We start from the raw sequence: 21,531 nt of genomic DNA on the forward strand, positions 1-21,531 counted from the left end.
ATTTTAGTTCAAGCTCACTGTAGCACGATTTATATGATGGGAAGAAGAGGTAGGCTGTGCCTTTGTGGCTAAATCCATTTACTACGTTTATTATCCCCGGCAGAGTATCCGCCTCGCCGTTAATAATGAAATTTGAACGATCATAAAACTGCACCATAAAGACCAGCATACTTGACCAGTTTTTCAAGCCGAGTTCTCAATATGATTTTCGATCACTTACAATATTATCTGATGTTGTTGCAATTTCATGAAAAGTGTCTTGCGTATTATATTATCTGAACACAGGCCATTGTTATCTAATAAACAACCTCTGTCAAGCCTGGGGACAAACATTTGATTCATAAAAAGAATCGAACACTATTATTTTCAAATTATGGGATAATGTTCTTCATAACCAAGGTCAATAATAACCATATTAACGGTCATTTCAAATAAAATACACAAGGCAGAATTATTCTGACGTATCATTTTCACAGATTGATTCAAAGTATTCCCAGCCAAGACAAAATTGAGCAAAAAAATGGTAGAGACACTTATATCAAGCAACATAACTCTCAAATTTGTTTTTTTATTACTGGTGGTACTGGGGAGAAGATTAATCTAGCAAAATAATATGAATAATTGAGTGAGTACCTCAAATATGCACTCACAGTGAATTAGCATACAATACAATTAGATAAAAACCACAAAAATACTTCACTCAGATATTGAAAGAGAACAGAAAAAGGAGTAAACAACAAAGAAAAATCTGAGCATAACACGAATAAGAACGCTCAAAGTCAAACATAAACTTTTCTAGCAAAATAAAGGTCCTACCTTTGGTTACAGATATCTGTGAGAATTTATTTTTCAAGCTAAAACATATCAATTTTGAAATGCAGCGATCTAATTTTATTCTGTGAAAATATGAGCATTCAAAACAGAGCCAAGTGAAAACCCCACAAACAAAGAGCCCAGGAAGGGAATCATGACTCAAATCACATGAGTCTTAAACATTCTGTCTTAAAATGGACAATAGTACTTGGTATCCACACTACAGATTGACAGCATACAGATGGAGTATTGCTATGTTTTTCTTTGAAAATTCTGTCTTATTTTAGAATCGAAAGTGATCAGAGGGTGACCAGAGGGTGACCAGCCCCTCCCCACCTCGCATGAAAATTCTGTACTTTATATCAACTGGCTGAAATACTAATGATCTCAATCAAACTGCTTTCAACGACCCCTTAAAGGTCTTCTGCTACTTGGACCCCTTAAAGGTCTTCAAAACATGATATTGTGTTTCAGGGATCGCAAGTTATCAATAATACACTGAACAAATTTGACAGTATACTCTCTTGCTATCTCAAAAGCAAATTGACGACGAGCAAATATGACACTTATTTGGTAACACGCAGATAAGGCTTAAGTAAAAATGCTCTTGTACTGATGATGATACGAGAACATTCCATTAAACCCAGACCTTTGTCAACCAAATTAGCCTTTCAAATAGTTGAAATCACGCTCAACATTACCAATAGTTACACATAAAGTATTTCAACTATTTATCAAAATTCAATGACTAATTCGATTTTATTTTAGTACATGCCGAAATTTTTACACAGGAATATTTTAAAAGTTTTTTTTTTTTAAGGATTTTCAGTAGCAAATTTTTATTTTGTACACATATTTTCGCGTTTAATACATCATTCACAATTTATGATGATTTAATAACTGAATAAGAAAAACGAGCGACACTTACCAAGTTTTCCAGTTAGAGACTGCAAGGCCTGTCCCTTGACTAAGGCTGAATTGGAGGCTTAAAAAAACAATCAATTTAATCTCTTACGTAATTCAGATGTAGAACTTGCAGACACAGTACCTCGGCTGAAAAAACTCAAAAAGAGTAGCATTTTCCTGCAAATTCTAAAATTTTAAAGAAATACCTATCTTAAAATAGGATGAAAATTATGGCCTATTTTATCATGCTAAACAGAAGTGAAATTTTCTCAAATTTTTGTTTGACCCTGAACATGACTAGAATTTCCTGTTCAAATAGTTGAAACTTTTGAAAAAACAGCAAAACTTGTTTGACTTTAAACTTATTACAGTAGGTGGTGATTGCAATTCTACGGATTGCACCCAAAAATTTCATTTCATTCATTTTGAGGAACTTTCATTTACTTTACATTCAAATATGGGCGTAGAAATTTGTAATTAGCTTTAAGTTTCTCTTTACAAAAGGTTTCACCTTACTAGTTTCCTTTTCTTATTAAGTTTTTAAAAATTTTCATTGTATAAAATATTCTATTAATTTGTAGCCTTCAGATAAAAAAGTGGGTTTCCAATTTTTTTTTTGCAGTGGTGTCTCATTTTTTCAATAAAATTTCACTTTTCTTAAAAAGGAGGTCAAATATTAATAAAACAAGAGCTTTTTCCAGGCTTTCATGCATAAACACTGAGTAGGCTATATGAACAGTATATTCAAATTGTAAAATATATTCAAATTGTAGGGATATATTGTAGAAATGACATAATTAGCTTCAGATCTGACTTTTTACGTTATATTCAGAACGGAGAAGTTACTAGAAGTAAGATTATTATATTTTTTTCCAGCTAGTCAATTTTACTCTTTAAATATTATTTGACATACTGTAAATATTTCTCAATATTCAGCTATAAGCCACTTATATTCGAACTGGCTTGAAAACATTTCAATTTTTGACTTGTCACAAGGAAAGCAGTTAAATGCGTTTTTTGAATTCTTGGAATTTTCACACTCAGTTTTTTGCATTAAGCATATACTAGGTACTATTTATTTTCCGATTGGTCATAATTTCCGTTGTTCAACCCTAGGAATTCGTTATTGGCTGCAAACTCTTAAATATGAAAATGACCCTGCGAGCAAAACGATGCGTTCGGAGCTTTTAACGACATTCTGAGGTAATCTGGACTCTCTCAGATTTTATAATACACTGAATATATCACTTTATATAGCAGGAGCAATAAAAATGTGTCTTGCAAGCTTTATGTACCTATTTGACCTTTGGATTCTCTCTCAGATTTTATAGCCCCAAAAATATTAAGCCCCGTAGGCCAGGAGTGGGCTAACCACGGCTCGCGAACCATTCATAATTTTGATCTAAGATAGAAGATGTCATAGACAATTGCAAAAGCGATGAAAGTGCATTCAGCGAACAAACTAGCTTTAGCCTGCAAATTTTTTTATGCAATGTACCCCTATTAAATTATCACAACCAATACTCGCGAGCCTTTTATACCTTCAATATGCGACTCGTGTAAAAAACGCTTACCGAACTGTTTTTCCATCATAGTTAATATAAAATATGCAAAAAATTCTTTTGGATAATAGTTATATTAACATTTTTATGCTTCTTATTATATTTTCAATGCTTTGTGCGTTTCAAACGCTTGGACTTTTTCTTACGCAGTTTATAAATATTATTTAAAATAAATTGCTCAACTCACTGACAATTGTGGTCCACTTTTATCATTATGTAGTCCTACCACATAGAAAAAAGGAAACCCGCAACTGACAAATACAACGATTTAAATAAATAACAAAATTATTAAAATTTTGCATTAACCTATTTTATTAACCAGGGGAGGAGTGTCCCTCCCTAGAAAAAATCGGACAAAAAATCATTTTACGGATTTATGGCTTCCCTCCTTCTTAGAGAAACATCTTGACACCTCTCCCGGTGGACCGAGCACATGGGCACATATGTCAACACACTGACAATTAATCCTAGGAATGCACTTATCCTCCCAAGCAAAAGTACATGTATCTTTACAGGGAGAAGCCAGGAAGAAAAACCCTTGAAGTGTGTACACTGCTCAATAAAGCGATATAGTGACCTAGTGACATGAGTGTACACACGCCAAGACAAGACGGAAAAAAGACAAGGCTTTACATGAGCTGAGTTTGGCCACTCCAGCCAAAAACTAACCAAGTCGAAAATTCCAAGAGGAAGTACTGGGAATGTGTAACTCAAGACAGTTATAAAGTGTTCCAAATATATTGAACAAAGAGAATTGTCTAGAACAATCAGAAACATATAATTCAAGATAAAACCTATAAGAAAAGCATAGTTTTTTGACGATAGGCTACCACTGAAAATACCTTTCTTTTTAGCTCTACTCAGCTCTTCTTTCGCAACACTGTTGATTTCAACTGTGGTTACATCTAGTAGTACCTCAGTCATAATACGCTTCACTTTCATCAGCTGAAAAAAAGAGTTCGCATTTAGGGTCTCTACTGATCTTGTTATTGAATGTCATCATCTTAGAAAAAACAGAACTGGACGGACTATATAATTTAACCTCTTGAATTTAACCCAGGATTTCAACTTTAAAACAAGGTTTTCATAAAAATACAAAAGGGAATCGCCTTGGAAAAACTACATTATCAGCACCTGAATTAACAGCTTCCCCACCCCATTTCTTTAGGGTCAATTTGGTCTGACGACTCAAATTTTCATTTTTGATCGAAGATAGAAGATGTCATAGAAAATTACAAAAGCACTGGAAGTGCATTCAGCGAACAAACTAGCTTTAGCCTGCGAATTTTTTTATGCAATGTACTCCTATTGAATTATCACAACCAATTTATAAAACTTCTAAAACTCTCTCCATCTTCCATCTCTGACACATCTATTTTCCTTTCTTCTATATAGCTCTAAGGAGCTTTATTTCCACGACATCCAGAATAGAATGTCCTTGCAATGGTCCAGAATACACGCGAAAATAATTTCAAAACTAGCAAACTCAGTCTTATTGTGTTTTTATTTGCATTATGGACACTAGACTATTTTTTTAATGGAAAAAAATAAAATAAAATAATATTTTACTATAATAATTAAAATAAAATAAATAAAATGGACTTAACTCACACAAAAAAACATTGAGATTACTTTTACGCTGATAATAAAAAAGGGAGAAAAACATACCATTTCCTGAAAAACTTCTTCTTTAGTCTTGAATATTGGTTCAAGAAAATCTGGGTCCACCTTCAAAGCCTCTCTTTCTCTTTCCAGCTTGACTTTGAAAGGCTCCACTGGATTTTGTGGCTCTTCTGTGTCACTTTCGCTATCACTCTCCTTAAATAAGAATTTAACTCTTAAAACTTCATACAAATAATCAAACCAACCGAAATAATTCAAAAGGTATTAAGTCAATTAAAAAAAAAAAAAAAAAAAAAAAAAAAAGGATTTTTTAACTACAAATACTTTGTAACTGTTTACATTGGGAAGACCTTTAAAATGCTTAAAAACACGACGAAAAAAAGATTTTATACTGAAATAATCGTAAGACACGTTAGATACTTAATAACAGACTGAACCAACTAACCCACCATTTAGCATTTTACCAATTCAAAACACTAATTCAAAACTAAACCACAAATTTAGCACTTCGAAATGTCTAGAACCAAGATAGATACTTAATAACAGACTGAACGAACTAACCCACTATTCAGCATTTTACCAATTCAAAACTAAACCACCAATTCCGCATTTTGAAATGTCTAGAACCAAGTTTTTATACTGGAAGCTTCACATTCCGACTGTTCCATCAAGAATAGAAAGGCATAAAGACACTAGGAACAAAATAACAAATAAAGCAACCAAACAAAAAAGAAACACAATTATTTTGAGAACCGGGTTAGATACTTAATAATAGACTAAACCAACTAAGCCACTATTAAGCATTTTACCAATTGAAAACTAAAGCACCATTCCAGCATCTTGAAATGTCTAGAACTAAGTTAGATACTTAATACCAGACTGAACCAACTAACCCACTATTCAGCATTTTACCAATTCAAAACTAAAGCACCATTCCAGCATCTTGAAATGTCTAGAACTAAGTTAGATACTTAATAACAAACTGAACCAACTAACCCACCATTCAGCATTTTACCAATTCAAAACTAAAGCACCATTCTAGCATCTTGAAATTTCTAGAACTAAGTTAGATACTTAATAACAGACTGAACCAACTAACCCACCATTCAACATTTTACCAATTCAAAACACCAAATCCAAACTAAACCACCAATTTAGCATTTCGAAATGTCTAGAACCAAGTTAGATACTTAATAACAGACTGAACCAACTAAGCCACTATTCAGCATTTTACCAATTCATAACTAAACAAGCAATTTAGCATTTCGAAATGTCTAGAACCAAGTTAGATACTTAATAACAGACTGAACCAACTAACCCACCATTCATCATTTCACCAATTCAAACCACCAAATCAAAACTAAACCACCAATTTAGCATTTCGAAATGTCTAGAACCAAGTTAGATACTTAATAACAGACTGAACCAACTAACCCACCATTCAGCATTTTACCAATTCAAAACACCAAATCAAAACTAAACCACCCATTTAGCATTTCGAAATGTCTAGAACCAAGTTACTTAATAACATACTGAACCAACTAACCCACCATTCAGCATTTTGCCAATTCAGAATTAAACCAGCAATTCAGCATTTCGAAATGCCTAGAACCAAGTTAGATACTTAATAACATACTGAACCAACTAACCCACCATTCAGCATTTTACCAATTCAAAACTAAACCACCAATTTAGCATTTCGAAATGTCTAGAACCAAGTTAGATACTTAATAACAGACTGAACCAACTAACCCACCATTCAGCATTTTACCAATTCAAAACACCAAATCAAAACTAAACCACCAATTTAGCATTTCGAAATGTCTAGAACCAAGTTACTTAATAACATACTGAACCAACTAACCCACCATTCAGCATTTTGCCAATTCAGAACTAAACCAGCAATTCAGCATTTCGAAATGTCTAGAACCAAGTTAGATACTTAATAACAGACTGAACCAACTAACCCACCATTCAGCATTTTACCAATTCAAAACTAAAGCACCATTCTAGCATCTTGAAATTTCTAGAACTAAGTTAGATACTTAATAACAGACTGAACCAACTAACCCACCATTCAACATTTTACCAATTCAAAACACCAAATCCAAACTAAACCACCAATTTAGCATTTCGAAATGTCTAGAACCAAGTTAGATACTTAATAACAGACTGAACCAACTAAGCCACTATTCAGCATTTTACCAATTCAGAACTAAACCAGCAATTCAGCATTTCGAAATGTCTAGAACCAAGTTAGATACTTAATAACAGACTGAACCAACTAACCCACCATTCAGCATTTCACCAATTCAAACCACCAAATCAAAACTAAACCACCAATTTAGCATTTCGAAATGTCTAGAACCAAGTTAGATACTTAATAACAGACTGAACCAACTAACCCACCATTCAGCATTTCACCAATTCAAACCACCAAATCAAAACTAAACCACCAATTTAGCATTTCGAAATGTCTAGAACCAAGTTAGATACTTAATAACAGACTGAACCAACTAACCCACCATTCAGCATTTTACCAATTCAAAACACCAAATCAAAACTAAACCACCAATTTAGCATTTCGAAATGTCTAGAACCAAGTTACTTAATAACATACTGAACCAACTAACCCACCATTCAGCATTTTGCCAATTCAGAACTAAACCAGCAATTCAGCATTTCGAAATGCCTAGAACCAAGTTAGATACTTAATAACATACTGAACCAACTAACCCACCATTCAGCATTTTACCAATTCAAAACTAAACCACAAATCAGCATTTCAAAAATTTCTAGAACCAAGTTAGATACTTAATAACAAACTGAATCAATTAACCAACCATCCAGCATTTCACCAATTCAAAACTAAACCACCAATTCAGCTATTCGAAATGTCTAGTAAATTTTAATTTACCGTTTTTGCACTCCTTAACTTATGACCAGTCATCCCAAAAGCTCCACTAGGCAGTTGGCCAAAGGTAAAAATAAATCAACGGGGCCTTCTAAGGCCATGTAGGCGATACTCAGGGGCCCTTAACCCCAAATAAATTCTGTAATAACCTCAACTTGCATAATCTATGGCAATTACAACATCTGGTGCTAATATTCCAATATGACCAATGAATATGGACCATTCAAGAAGAGCATGTAGTATCTATATATTTCTGTCTTTAGTCTTCTATCTGGCAAATACATTTATTAACTTAACTCAATCGGTTGACATCTGAGATGCTACTGAATCTTTATTTTTCTCATTCCTAGAGTAATATATATATATATATATATATATATATATATATATATATATATATATATCATCCAATATTTACCATAAGGTAAGTTCTTAACGCAGTGCTTTTTAAGTTAGTTTTTAAGCTTAAAATGTTTAGACTGAAAAAAAAAGAAGAAGAATTAACCATTAGGCGTAAAAGCCTCAGTATTTTTCTGGCCTTCCCCTCCTCTACAGTATTCCAATATGACCAATGAATATGGACCATTCAAAAAGAGCATGCAGTATCTATATAATTCTGTCTTTAGTCTTCTATCTGGCAAATACATTTATTAACTAAACTCCATCGGTTGACATCTGAGATGCTACTGAATCTTTATTTTTCTCATTCCTAGAGTAATATATATATATATATATATATATACACATATATATCATCCAATATTTACCATAAGGTAAGTTCTTAACGCAGCGGTTTTTAAGTTAGTTTTTGAGCTTAAAATGTTTAGACTGAAAAAAAAAAAGAATCAACCATTAGGCGTAAAAGCCTCAAAGTCTTTTTCTGGCCTTCCCCTCCTCTAGAAAAAATTTGTATCACAAATCATTTTGATTTCTAAATTGGCAACCCTTTCTATCATAAAGACGGACAGATGAAATATCACAGCATTTTGCGACAATTTGCACTTTCGTGAGTTTCCAAAACAATAAACACTTTTAAGCTCATATGAAATATTAGGAGCTTTCGATTGTTGACTGAAGGGCATCAAAACTCCTCGGACTTCTAAAAGCCCTATTGATTTAATCTTTGTTTGCCCAAAGTATCTTTTCTTGTTTTATATGAACATAAACTTTAAATTTCAATCTAAATACATTTCTACGAATCTAAGCCAGTTCATGAACGAATTAAAATTGGTTTCTTTCAAATCCCTCCAAAACTCGAACTTCTAAAATAAAAAATGTTAACGCGAAATATAAATTGTTAGCAGCCACGCAGAAAGTAAAAAATAAGTACCTCAAAACGTCGATTACATGTCCTAAGGGGTAACAAAAGGACCAGAAACTTCTACATCCACCCCCTTCGTTATGACTAATTTTGTATTTACCTGAAGGCTCAATGAGAGTTTTTTTTTCATTAAAATGTACCCTTTGAGGCATCTACCCCCCCTTTAACTACAAAACAATCAGAGAACCTTACTGTAGATGTCTCAAGCTCTCACCTCCGAAAAACTAGAATTCTGTATTTTTTTGCCAAAGAAAGATCATGGATGTGTGTTGTTTATTCTTCCCCCCAGGGATGACCGTATCGAACCGAAGGTCCCAAAGATCGGGAGAGGGCTCATTTAAATACAATTAAAAGTTTAAGTGCCCTCTTAAATGACCAAACAGACCGGAGGACAATTAGCCCCCTTCCCATGTCCCCTTTCCCCCAAAAGGCATTCGAATGAAATTTTGAGATAGGCATTTGATTCTTCATGATTGAAAGGCCAAATAAATATGCCAAGGGAGGGGGCTGGATGCCCCCCGATCACTTTCGACTCTTAAAAAGCGGACAAGAACTTTCGATTTCCAGTCAAATGAGCCCCGTCCAAAATTTACACAACTAGCTCTTCCATAAGAACCTTAAATGTTAACAATGGGCAACTTACATAACATACAACCCTTGCCCCAGGGGCAGGAGGGGGTTAGTTCAACGTCGGAGGCATAGTAATTTGACCTTTGGACTATTTTGAACAAAATACCTATCTCTAAATTTTTGATCAGATGCATTTGGGGGAAAAGAGCGCGGGAAGGGGGGGGGGGGGCTGGTCACCCTCTGATCACTTTCGACTCTCAAAAAGGGCACTAGAACTTCCGATTTCCAATCGAATGAGTCCCCTCCAAATTTTGTACGACCACCCCTTCCATATGAAGTGCCTGTGGTAAAAAAATAAAATCTAAATAAATAATAATACATTGAAGCTTTATGGCACTTTACTATAGGCAATGCTAGAGCGTTACCTACTGATCTGGTTTGTTTCGTTCGCATTTTTCCTCAGAAAATGTCATGAACTGTTTGATTCCATTTATTCTGTTTTCAATTTTGTTACTGAAAAAGAATTCTTAAGTTGCATAAAAAATCAGACATCTGGTCATTTTGTTACCCCTTAGGACATCTGATCGACATTTCGAGCTAACTATTTCATACTTTCTCTATGGCTGCTCAATCTCGCATGTACGGAAATTTTTCGCGTGAGGGGGGGGGGGGCTAGAACCAATATATATATATATGTATGTATACATCTATATACATATCAAACTTATCTAGGCTCATGTTAAAAAGAATGTTTCAATTATTAAGGTCCTTGTACGATCCAGACCAAATGGCCCTTTTGGGCTTTACCATCATAGGCAAAAAAAAAAAAATCAACAATTAAGCACCAGTTAAAAATTTAGTTTGTTTAGTCTTGGGTTTATTAATTACTTATTCACTGACGTGTTTTTACGAAGAAAAGAATCGGTAAACTGCTTGACTGTTTTGCTTACTCAGGAAAAACACTATCTGTCAATATAATCTGCCCATAAAAATGTGGAAGATAAAATTGATATTCTGCCTCATAAAAACTTGAATCTTGCCTTAAGGAGCTAATTGAATACGAACTTACAAATTTACTTTTCCCTGGGATGAATACTAGACCCTTTTCTTCTGCTTCTTTTTTTCTCACGTCTTCTTCTTCTTTTTGTTTTCGGAGATTTTCCAATTGCTGTAACTTTTGAAGCTTTATCTGCTCCTTTTTTATCTTCTCTTGCTCCATTTTTTCCAATCCTTCACGCAACCAAGCAGGAAGTTGCTTCCTCTTTACTGCATCTGTAAAAATAAATAAATTTAGAAATGAAAAAAATAATAAAAAAAATGATGATTACAGTTTCAATCGCTGCTATACAGCTCATGCAAGTTGTATATCAGCATGTGGTAGAAAACAGCAGTTCGACCCGACTTTCTTCACAAACTTAATCAACCAGTGTCAATCAAATAGCCTACGAGTGAATGAATAGAAAATAAAAAGTTATCCAATTAAATCCACTCTAGCGAGACATTACAATCCCAGGTATTTCCCACTGTTTCCCCTGTAACAGTAGTGAGCTTAACATCTACAAGTGATTGCTCGTTTAAGTGGCATGTAGACAATACTGTATATAAAAGCCACTAATCACTCCAGAATTTAACAAAAATGCTCAGGTTGGGCTTCTCAGATCGCCAGCTTCTGCTGGGGTATACAATCTACATCAGCCTATCCTCAAGTATTGTTGTCCCGTTTGGGGTCCCCAAACCCAAAACACTGCTTACATCTCAGCGGAACTAGAAGATGTTCAAAAACGCGCTACTAAAATAATACTCCTACCCTACATCAGTAACTACAAAAGCGCCCTTGAGTTTTTGAATTAGCCTCAAAGACATGGTTTAATAGTGAAATTCGGAAAAGCACTACTTGCAAACGAGTTCTTCCGCCATCTGTACAGATCAGCAGAATCACTTGGCATCACAATTAGACCCCTCCGCCGCGCCGGCGGATCGACCAAACGCCGCCAACGAAAGGCCCAGTTGACCACCGCCGAAGTGTCGATACGGCTGACTTTGAATTAATTTTGCGGCAATTCTTTATTGCGTCAACTGCAAAGTCGGAGCCTTTCTTTCCCGTGTTGTTAAGTATTTCGATTTTCCTGATTAGAAATCAAGCAGGGCTTGCAATATCCGCGAATTTTCAGGTATTTCCCCAAAATCTATGCGTCACCCCGAAAAAAAAATTGGGTTCCCCGAATCCCCAAAAATCACCTTGCGATTTATCACCAGTGACTTTCCCTGCCAAATATTACTTTGCATACCATAATTCTTAACTACTCTCTTGTTCGTTGATTTTCGTCTCTTGTTACTTTGCATAAAAACCAGACAGATACAATTGCAATATACACAGTTCTTCATATGTTGACAAAAAAAAGTATCATCTTTATAAGATCAGATTAAATCATTTGAAATGCAGTTTCACAATTACTATTTCTTACGTCATTTGTAGTCAAGAATTTATTTTTAAGTTGAATAGAACGCATTCACTATTATAAAGCTTCAGTTGGATTTTAAAACTGATAGTCGACAGATTGTTTCTACAGCTGAATCGTAAGTTTGCAGAATTTTGTTTTCTTTTTCTGTTTTTAGATAAGATTTTCTTAATGTTTAATACACAATTGTTGAACATTAACAATTAATAATTAATAAACAATGATTACACATATATTAATACACAATGATTACACATATATTAATACACAATGATTAAAGAAAATACAACCTTCTTTCTGAAAAAATTTTACTCCCCCCCCCCCAAAAAAACCCCGATTGAGACAAAATTTAGCGACAGACAGCTATGTACAAGGTTGAAGAAATAAAGATTGAAACAGAAGTTACCCCAAAAATTTGATTAATAAAAAAATTGTAAATTATTGCCTATAAGGGGAGGGGGAAAGGGCCTATCATTTTAAAATGATAATACCTCACTTTTTTTAAATTGAAAGTAGGGATGCCAAGAGATATTTTTTTTTCATTTGAAGTGGAGACGGAAGAAAATGATATCAAATTCCCTGGGAAACCATTGAAATATTTTGATAGACCCAGGACCCCCCGCTAGGACTTGTTCATTGTCTTTGGTATTTTGCAATTTCTCATAGGCTACTGGCCTAATTTGGCTTTTGTCTGTGCTCCCTTTTAATTAGATTCTTAGGATCTTATTGAATGCTACGTTGAATTTATGACTTAGTTCTCCAGTAAATTGAGGTATATCTGAATAATTTCGACATTTTTGTTGCTGTCATTGTACCCTTTTACTCATACCCTTATTTTTCTTTCAAGGAACACTAAGCTGTTTAATGTTATTTCGCGTGTTTGTTTGAACCATATAGCGCTAGTTAATTATTCAGTAAAGTATTTTTTAATGTAAAGCTGAGACGGTATCCTATCAAGGTGGTATCCATAGGGGAGAGGGCGGGGGTAAGGAGGTATTACATTTAAATGATAATATCTTGATTTTTTTTATTGAAAGCAGGGATGCCAAAAAGTTAATTATTTTTTAAATTTAAAGCAGAGATGGTATCCTGTCATGGTGGTATCCAGAGAGGGGTGGGGGGGGGGGGGTAGAAAGCTATCATAATTAAAGGATAATACCTCGAGTTTTTTGAAATCAGGTATGCAAACAAGTTAATTATTTTTTTTTAAATTTAAAGCAGAGACGGTATCCTATCAAGATGGTATCCAGAGGGGGGGGCAAATGGCGCTATTATATTTAAGTTATAGGACCTTGAATTTTTTTTTATTGAAAGCAGGGATACCAAAAAGTTATTTTTTTTAATTTAAAGTAGAAACGATGTTCTATCAAGGTGGTATCCAGAGAGAGAGAGAGAGAGGGGGGGGGGGTAGGGAGGTATATTTAAATGATAAGATCTCAAAATTATTTATTGTTTAAAGCAAGGATTCCAAAATGTTAATTTATTTTTTCAATTTAAAGCAGATACGGTATCCTATCAAGGTGGTATCCAGAGGGGGAGGGGCTAGGGAAGTATTATATTTAAATGATATTATCTTGAATTTTTTTTATTGAAAGCAGGGATGCCAAAAAAGTTATATTTTTTTTTTTTAATTTAAAGCAGAGACGGATATTAAAGAACATTATATGGCTGCTTAAAAAAAAAAAAAAATACAAAAGGGAGTGTGAATGAGGGTGAGAAACTTTTAAAAGAACAGGACAGTTGGGTTACTACCAGTAGCTACTAGGTGGAGTACCCTATGAAAGTGTACTGTCAATGAATAGAGAAAGTAAATTTATAAATTTAAGCTGTGATTTGAGAAAGACTGATGAAAACATTAATGTTTGTGGTCAACATTGATCGCACCAGCGGCACACCGCCACTGCTGTTTTTGGCCCCGCCACCGCCGGTCTTCCATCATTGGCGCGGCGCCGAGGTCTAATCACATTAAACTTCAACCCGTAAGTGTCGAACGAACAGATTTGTAAACTCTTTGGCGTTATATTTTGTAAGTGTGTTTAACAAGTGACTTTTTTTTACATTGTAAAAATAGCATAATTTGGTGTTCATTTTTGAGTGCTACGATAATTATTTAAATAAACAAATACGAATTATATTGCTAGAATTTAGCTTTTGAATTTTAGACTTCTGAATTAACCTTGGTAACATGGATTTTCTGTGGCTCTACAGGTTTTGGAGCGTTGGAGTCGGTAAATTAAAAATACCTGCTCTAATCCCTAGAATGCTTTCATTTTCAACATTTGGGTTATCTTTCCATTATTATGAATCCTTTAGTTCTCATGAAATCTTTAAGTGCTTAAGTTCCCTCTTTTATATATCGATCCGTCATCGATTTGATTGTTAGTAGATTCCAGTTTAGGTTCCTTAATACCCCCATCTCTGCTCCTTCTACATCCAAACTTAAAAAAATCTACCCAATTCTTTTTCAGAAGACCACTTCGCTTCCTAAAATTCTAGGCACTATCCTCAAACTCAACATTTTAAATAAGATTTCGCAGTTCACCGAATTTGAGACATATAATTTATATTTACACAACTGTGAAAATTAATAAAGCTAAGAAAATCAGAAATATGAACAATATCCTTGAATGTACCACAGTAAAAAACATTCAACTGCCGAACATTCAATCCGTTAATATTAAACTGGGTTACAACCATGATAGATAGATTATACAAAAAACAACAACATTGTTTAACATTTAAACAAGTACGTTTTTTTAAAATCCTGCAAGCAAAAGTGATTATAAAAAAAAAAAGTCAGACAGAAGTAATAGCGTCATGAGGACCTAAAGCATTAGGTGCGTGAGGTTCTTAATAAGAAAATCAGCTAATAAATTAGAAAAAAAATGAAGAAAAAAACACAAGGTTTAACTTCTGATGACAGAAAAATGAAATATTAAAAGAAGAAAAATACTGCTGGTAAAAGTGTCCATTAAAATTCCAAAAATGTCAGACAGACACCAAAGACAACTTGAAGCAATAAATCTATTAGTTTTAATAAGTACTGGGGTCAGATTTTGTTTATTTTTAATGGCTCTGATGCCAAAGCCTTCATTACTACAGGGGCGTAAACTCTAAGGTCTTTATTTTTAATGACTCCCAGTTCAGCAGTAGGCTAAAACTTGCACCAACTCCACATCCCTGGTTTTTAGCCTCACCTCACCTTCAGAGATAAGATTCATATCTGTTTTTTGCGATGCTGGGTCTTGGCTGGAGCCTGCTGAGAAAAAACATAATCTCCAAGCCATAAATGAATACAAAATCGTTTACCCAGAGAAGGTTAAAAATAAAAATCCGGTTTGCCACATTTATAAATGCTGTCTGTCACATAAAAGCAAAATTTGTTTTTTAAAGTTCATGAGAAAAAGATGATAAAAAATAAGGAAAAGATTTACAAACTGCTTCTAATGAGTAGGAAAACAACAAAAATTTGTGTTTTATATAAGTAAGAAACATATTTCCATCATTCATTTTTTAATGTATTTTTAACTAGGATTACAATCTTATGAATTGCCAATAGAACGAGGTGTGGCAAGCATCACTAAACATAATTTACATGTTGTTATAAAAATACAAATTCTAGGTTGTTATAATACCTTTGCCAAACTCTTGGCTATTCGTTTTTCAACTCCTAGTTGAGGTTCCCACTTAACATCTGAATTCCAGATGCCAGGTGAGACGGGAAACACCTGGTCCTTCCGCAAGAACAACTCCTATTTCAGCCTTATATGACATGTACCATCAACCAGGTTCATAATCCTAAATTCTTTTATTTGCATCAACAAAGTTTTAGAGAAAACTCAACATACCTACTTAATTAAGACACTCTTAGTAAAAAAGTTCAGTCACTTCATCTATATTCAATGATCAGCGTAGCGACTTTATATCATTTGCAGTAGAATAAATGTAACTAGACTGAATCTATACAGTCAAGATTTTGCTTTAATTTTCAAAAAAAAAAAAAAAAACAAAAAAAAAAAAAAAAAAAAAAAAAAAAAAAAAAAACACACCTATCATAGGTATATCCTCCTGTTCAGCATCAAAATCGTCTTCTTTGTGACTGGGTTCAGCTAAGAGACTTTGTCTTTCTTGTTTCAGAAAAGCAAGTGGTTTGGCTGTGTTTCTAGGTGCTGGCGCAGGAGGCACATTCAAGCTCAGTAAACTTGGAACGTATGGAGCCGGTTGAGGCTGATGAGGTCTAAAATGGTGTCCAGGCGCTGTCCAATATCCTGGAGGCTAAAACAATGAACACACTTAGCTTCTGATATTTCAGATTTGTCTAAATATCAGCTAAAGGACTAAAAAAAAATTAAGAAGGAAATCGGAGAACGTGAGTTATTTTTCGATTTCAGGATAAATTTTGCTTCTAAATTGTATTCTTTTTGTTCTAGATTACAAGTGTGATATCGTTGCGCTCGAAATGGAAAGGGATATCTAACCTATTTTCCAAAAATTAGTTGCATGAGAAAACTTTTCAAGCAAATCTTAATCATCTAGTCAAATTCGCAGATGCATATTTACTTAATAGGAGACAAAAGGGACTAGCCATGACTGTACCAGCCCTACCTCTACCACAAAAACTACTGAACATAATTTCATTCAATGACAATACAGAAGCATATTGACACAGAGAAAATTTCCCCTACTTGAACAATCCAGCTAGATCCACCTGCAAATTTTATGAACAGAGCAGGGTATACCTTTAAGTGGTTAGGGAGCCAGATTCGAACCCACCCCCAGCAACATAAAAATAAACGCTTTTTGGGAGTCTATGGAAGCTAGAATCAAGTTTATTTTACAGTTTGTTTAGAATGATAGAAGGAAATTAGTATTATATAGGTATCAGCTTCTTTTCAATGCAAATAAATACAAGTTATCTGAATTATTATGTGAATCACCATCGTTGTTAACGCAAAAAAATAATAATTAAGAAGATGATTCCTTCAGCCTACAGTAGTGGGCTGTCCTAATAGACTGTGAATAAATTGGTGATTCCCTTCTTATCTCCAGTTACTTTTTTCTTATCCCTTTTATTTGTCTCTTTCCAGAAGAATACATTTATTGGTTTGTTTCTCTTTTGTGATAAAATACACGCATCGAGTTCCACCTCTCAGTCTACCTGTGTTAAAAGTTGTTGCCTTGTGCACTGTGTTTTTTTAACAAGGCCAGACTTTTTAATGCTTCAAAAGGAAGCTTTCTTCAGCTACGATATGCCTACAGTATATTAACTCAATTTAGATTTGAGGGATAATCTTTACTGACCTCAGCAACCTAGGTATAATTGTCTCTATGAGTGAAAAAAGATGAGGTTTGTTTAACATTGAAATGTTTTTAAAGCAGCCTACAAATTATAAATCAACTGACTCATCATCATGCTTAACTACTCTAGCAAATACAGAATATAAACAGCATTGACTAGAACCTATACATCAATCTGTATATATAGTAATTCTAAAGAAACAACATGCAAGTGACAGACTATCAATTCATTTTTTAATTACAACATAGCTGTTGCGTGTGGGAAGGGATCGCCCCGCTCCTAGATAGGTCAAAATAGTCTCCCCTAAGAAGTTGAAAAGAGGTCAAAACAAACCCTCTTTTGAGTTTTACACTCCTTATTACAAGCTTAAAAACACACAAGCACATAAAACTATTTTCAAAGTCAGTATATCTATGAAACGTTACCCTTTCGTTCTATCTGAAAACCATGCAAAATTCAAAGAACTTGAAGCGAAAAGTAAGAAGAGGTATTTTATTTACCTTACATGAACATATGCCTGTTTTTAAAAGCTTAGTAATGCACGAATAGCTAAATCTATAGTCAAAATAAGTATATCTATGAAATGCCATGCTTTCACTCTATCGGAAACTTGTCAATCATTGAAAATAAAGAGTGAAAAAAAAAACGTAATAAAAAGTATGTTTATTTCCCTTACAAATAAAAATGCCTGTTTATTCTTGGCCTTTGTAACAGACAAATGGTTAAACCAAAAATCAAAGTCTGTATATCTATCAAAAGCCATGCTTTCATTCTATCTGAAACCTGACAGCCCTATTGAAAACTATAACGAGCTTGAAAAGAAAAGTAAGAAGAAGTATGTTTATCTGCCAAAAAGAGCAGAATTCCGCAATGCCGTTGGTTCAAATTTGGGACAGATGTTACAGTTTCCAAATCCTCCATGCATGTACATGCGCTTCACAGTGCGCTGGTCAAAAATAGCAATGCTGAGAAGCTACAGAAGAGAGACGTCTGGACCACGTTTGCCACCCTGTGTAGCATTGCTAGCCAATTGCATGCAATTAGAAATAATTTTATTACAAAATTCTACCAGCAAGACGAAAGGATCTTGATACCATCAGCTTCCTACTTCTCAGGTATGAGGAGAAAGAGGTTTAGCTGAGCCTTAAAAAAAAAAAATATTGGGCAGCTAAAACTGTAGCTTTTCAATGAGCCTAAACGGCCCTACTATATTAGTTTGATAGGTGAAAACGGCCCTAATGCTAGGAATGACAATAGCAGGCAACAAAACTACTCAGAAAGTGAATGCAAATAAATTTGATCAGTACCTGGGGTGGAGCTGGAGGTGGCACATGATGTACTGTTGAATAGCCTGGAGCAGTCCAATGTTGATTAGGATGCCATACTTGTTGCTCGTTCCTATTATCCCATTGCTGCCAGGGTTCTGGGGCTGCTGAAAAAAAGGTGTTTTCTAATTGTGCAAAAAATAAACGAGTCCTTACACTTATTATCTCTAATCTGATTCCAAGCTGCGAATGGGTTGTTTAAACTTGTATTTGTAAGTTTTGAGCCCAAGGAGAAACCAACACAAGAAAAAAAAATACTGATTTGTCCAAAAATTGGCCAATTTTTTTCTTTTGAAATGGGTTGAAAACTATATATTTAAATCAATAGGCCTGATGTAAAAAGAAAAAGGAAAACAATTCTTACAGACCCCCCCCCCAAAAAAAACGGCCCTAAAAATGACTGAAAGTTTTCTTTTGATTAAATGAACTGTATATCCTTAAGTCCTTGACCCAAGAGGACTTAAACAATCAAGTAAAAAATTGGAGAAAAACAAAATATTGGCTTGCCAATTCAAATTTCTTAAACAGTTTGAAACTTATATCCACATGTTCCTGGGCCAAGGATCCTAACGTACAAAAAGAACAGTTAGGTTCGACGAGCACCCAAATTGGACCCAAAAATGATCTGAAGATTCATTGATTTTTAAAAGGGTTTGAATAAATATCTTACACTAAGAAAGGTTTACCGAGTGGGGTAGCCCTACTCTAAATTGGTGATGTCTGTGCGTTTTAGGTTTTATCTATTCAACCATATCAATACCTACATCCATTCACCAGCGGCAATATCTGTCAGTTTTTTTCAATTTAGTGTGATTATTCATTTTAAATTCTGTTTGTTTCAAGTTTCATTTATTTATTCATAGTAATTCTGTGCTTTTAAGTTTGACCTATCATTTGACTTTATTTCTGCTTATTTTAGGTTTTAATATTGCTCTTTAGTTTTATTTCGTTCTGTTTTTTTAAGGCGTTTTAAAAGAGATTAATCATCTCAAATAAATGATTGAAAATTTAAGACAGGACTCATTAATCACCAAATTTTGAGATCAGGCGCCTTTTTTAAGCAACAAATTGACCATTTTAATTTTAATTGTAAAGAAAAAAAAATATGCCCAAACACTATGCCTATTGCAGCGGCATCATGTGTAAAGCCCGAGGAGCAATGCACCAAATTATACCAACGGCCCATTTTAAATCAGAAGCTTCATTAATACATTTTAGTAGACAAATGAGCACATAGCCTTTTTCTGAGATCTGAAGATTTTAGTCAGGGTAATTAGAGGAACCTAGGGCCCAAGTTCCCTCAACTTCATAATTAAATATAATACATCCCTTTCAATTGGTGATAATCCAGAAATCAGACTATTCATGGCAGGGAATAGTAAGTAAAAAACAACTCTTGTCAAAAGTAAACAAAACCCTAAGAAATGGAAGTTAAAAAATAAAATCTACATTGAAAGATCATTTTTTTTGCTGATTTTTATTTTTGGGATTTTTTCTTTTCATCAGGGGTGATTGTACTGTACCAATAGTTGTAGAGCATTGGAAGAGGATTAAGTTCAATGGAAACTGAACGTCTTAGTACCTGTATTTAGAGGTGTCACTATCCAAAATGTTTGGGGGTGGGGGTGGATTTTACCAACTGTTGGTCCTTTTTACTGCCTATATTAAGTGATACTGCTATTAAAATTACTTCATTATTTTTAACAACTAAAACAGATATTCTTTCACTGATTTTATGTCATTTGCTTCCACCACAAAAAAATTTATCTCCAATTAAAAATAAAGGCCAGTAAAAGAGCAGAGCTTCATGCCACGATTTTTTTTTACCACCTGACTGAAACCACTGGGGGATGTGACGCCTCTACCTGTATTAAGTAGTAAAAAAAAGTTTGCCCCATCAAAAAGTGTCAATTTCTAGTATTTTGTTCTACAGAACAAAATTTTTGATCAAAACAGATTGAACAAAAAATTATAAGATATAGGTGGTGAGCAGGCATCAGCTCCTGTCTTACTTTAGAAACAATAGTTTTTAAGAATTAGAACATCATGACGAAAAAAAAAAGTTAAACTTAACCTAAAAGAACAGGGGATTCAAAGGGACACGAGTACCCCTAATATGAGTAGGCTAACTGTACCTGTTGTGTAAAGCAAATATACAATTTGGAGGACCCTATTATTCTTAAAGCGTTGTTGTACAAAAATTAACTATAGCTTAAAATGTGGAGGGTAGATGGGGATGGCAATCCCCTCCAACTCAGAACCACTGAATATAATATCAAAAATGAACAGAAATCGATTTAAAACAAGCTTTTCCCCAAAAAATTACACAGCCATGTTAGAAATAAAATAAATACAAATTATCTTATTTGCTGTAAATATTAAAATTTTACATATAAATGTTTTGAAATGTAATTAGTAAATACAGCAATAAGCAACAACCAATATCTGTTTCATTCTAAAATGCCTTCAGGAAAGCAGCAGCCAACCTTTACCATAATGAACACAGGGCCAATGAGTGGAAGCAGTATCTCTCATGTTAATAACCCTTTCTGCTCATTTCGATGTTTAAAAATTACTCTTTACTTTCAATTGAAAAAAAATTATGTTTTTTTTAGTTATCTAGGGAAGGATTAAAATAATTAAATGTTGATCAGTAAAAATCAACTACATTGATAAGTTACCTTTATAGCTAATTAAGTTACACTTTTAAACTTGATGACATTTACCTTCATACAGGCA

At 34.0% G+C, this 21,531-nt stretch overlaps 1 protein-coding gene across 3 annotated transcripts in view; it reads right to left on the bottom strand.

Annotated features, from left to right (window-relative positions):
* LOC148949307 (uncharacterized) overlaps positions 1–21,531 on the bottom strand; it is a 61,938-nt gene that overhangs the window by 22,264 nt on the left and 18,143 nt on the right. For 2 of the 3 annotated variants that reach the window (XM_089093335.1, XM_089093334.1), the window contains exons 3-8: positions 18,775–18,899; positions 16,218–16,443; positions 10,779–10,981; positions 4,950–5,099; positions 4,124–4,226; positions 1,742–1,798 (exon numbers count right to left, since the gene is read on the bottom strand). In XM_089093335.1, coding sequence (XP_088949461.1) covers positions 1,742–1,798; positions 4,124–4,226; positions 4,950–5,099; positions 10,779–10,981; positions 16,218–16,443; positions 18,775–18,899 — 864 coding nt within the window. The remainder of the gene's footprint in view (positions 1–1,741; positions 1,799–4,123; positions 4,227–4,949; positions 5,100–10,778; positions 10,982–16,217; positions 16,444–18,774; positions 18,900–21,531) is intronic. The other variant, XM_089093336.1, reaches the window with a different exon arrangement.

Source organism: Artemia sp. Qi Xiang Cuo, chromosome 8 (genome assembly GCF_049724085.1).
Source record: "Artemia sp. Qi Xiang Cuo chromosome 8, ASM4972408v1, whole genome shotgun sequence".
NCBI classification, from domain to species: Eukaryota; Metazoa; Arthropoda; class Branchiopoda; order Anostraca; family Artemiidae; genus Artemia; species Artemia sp. Qi Xiang Cuo.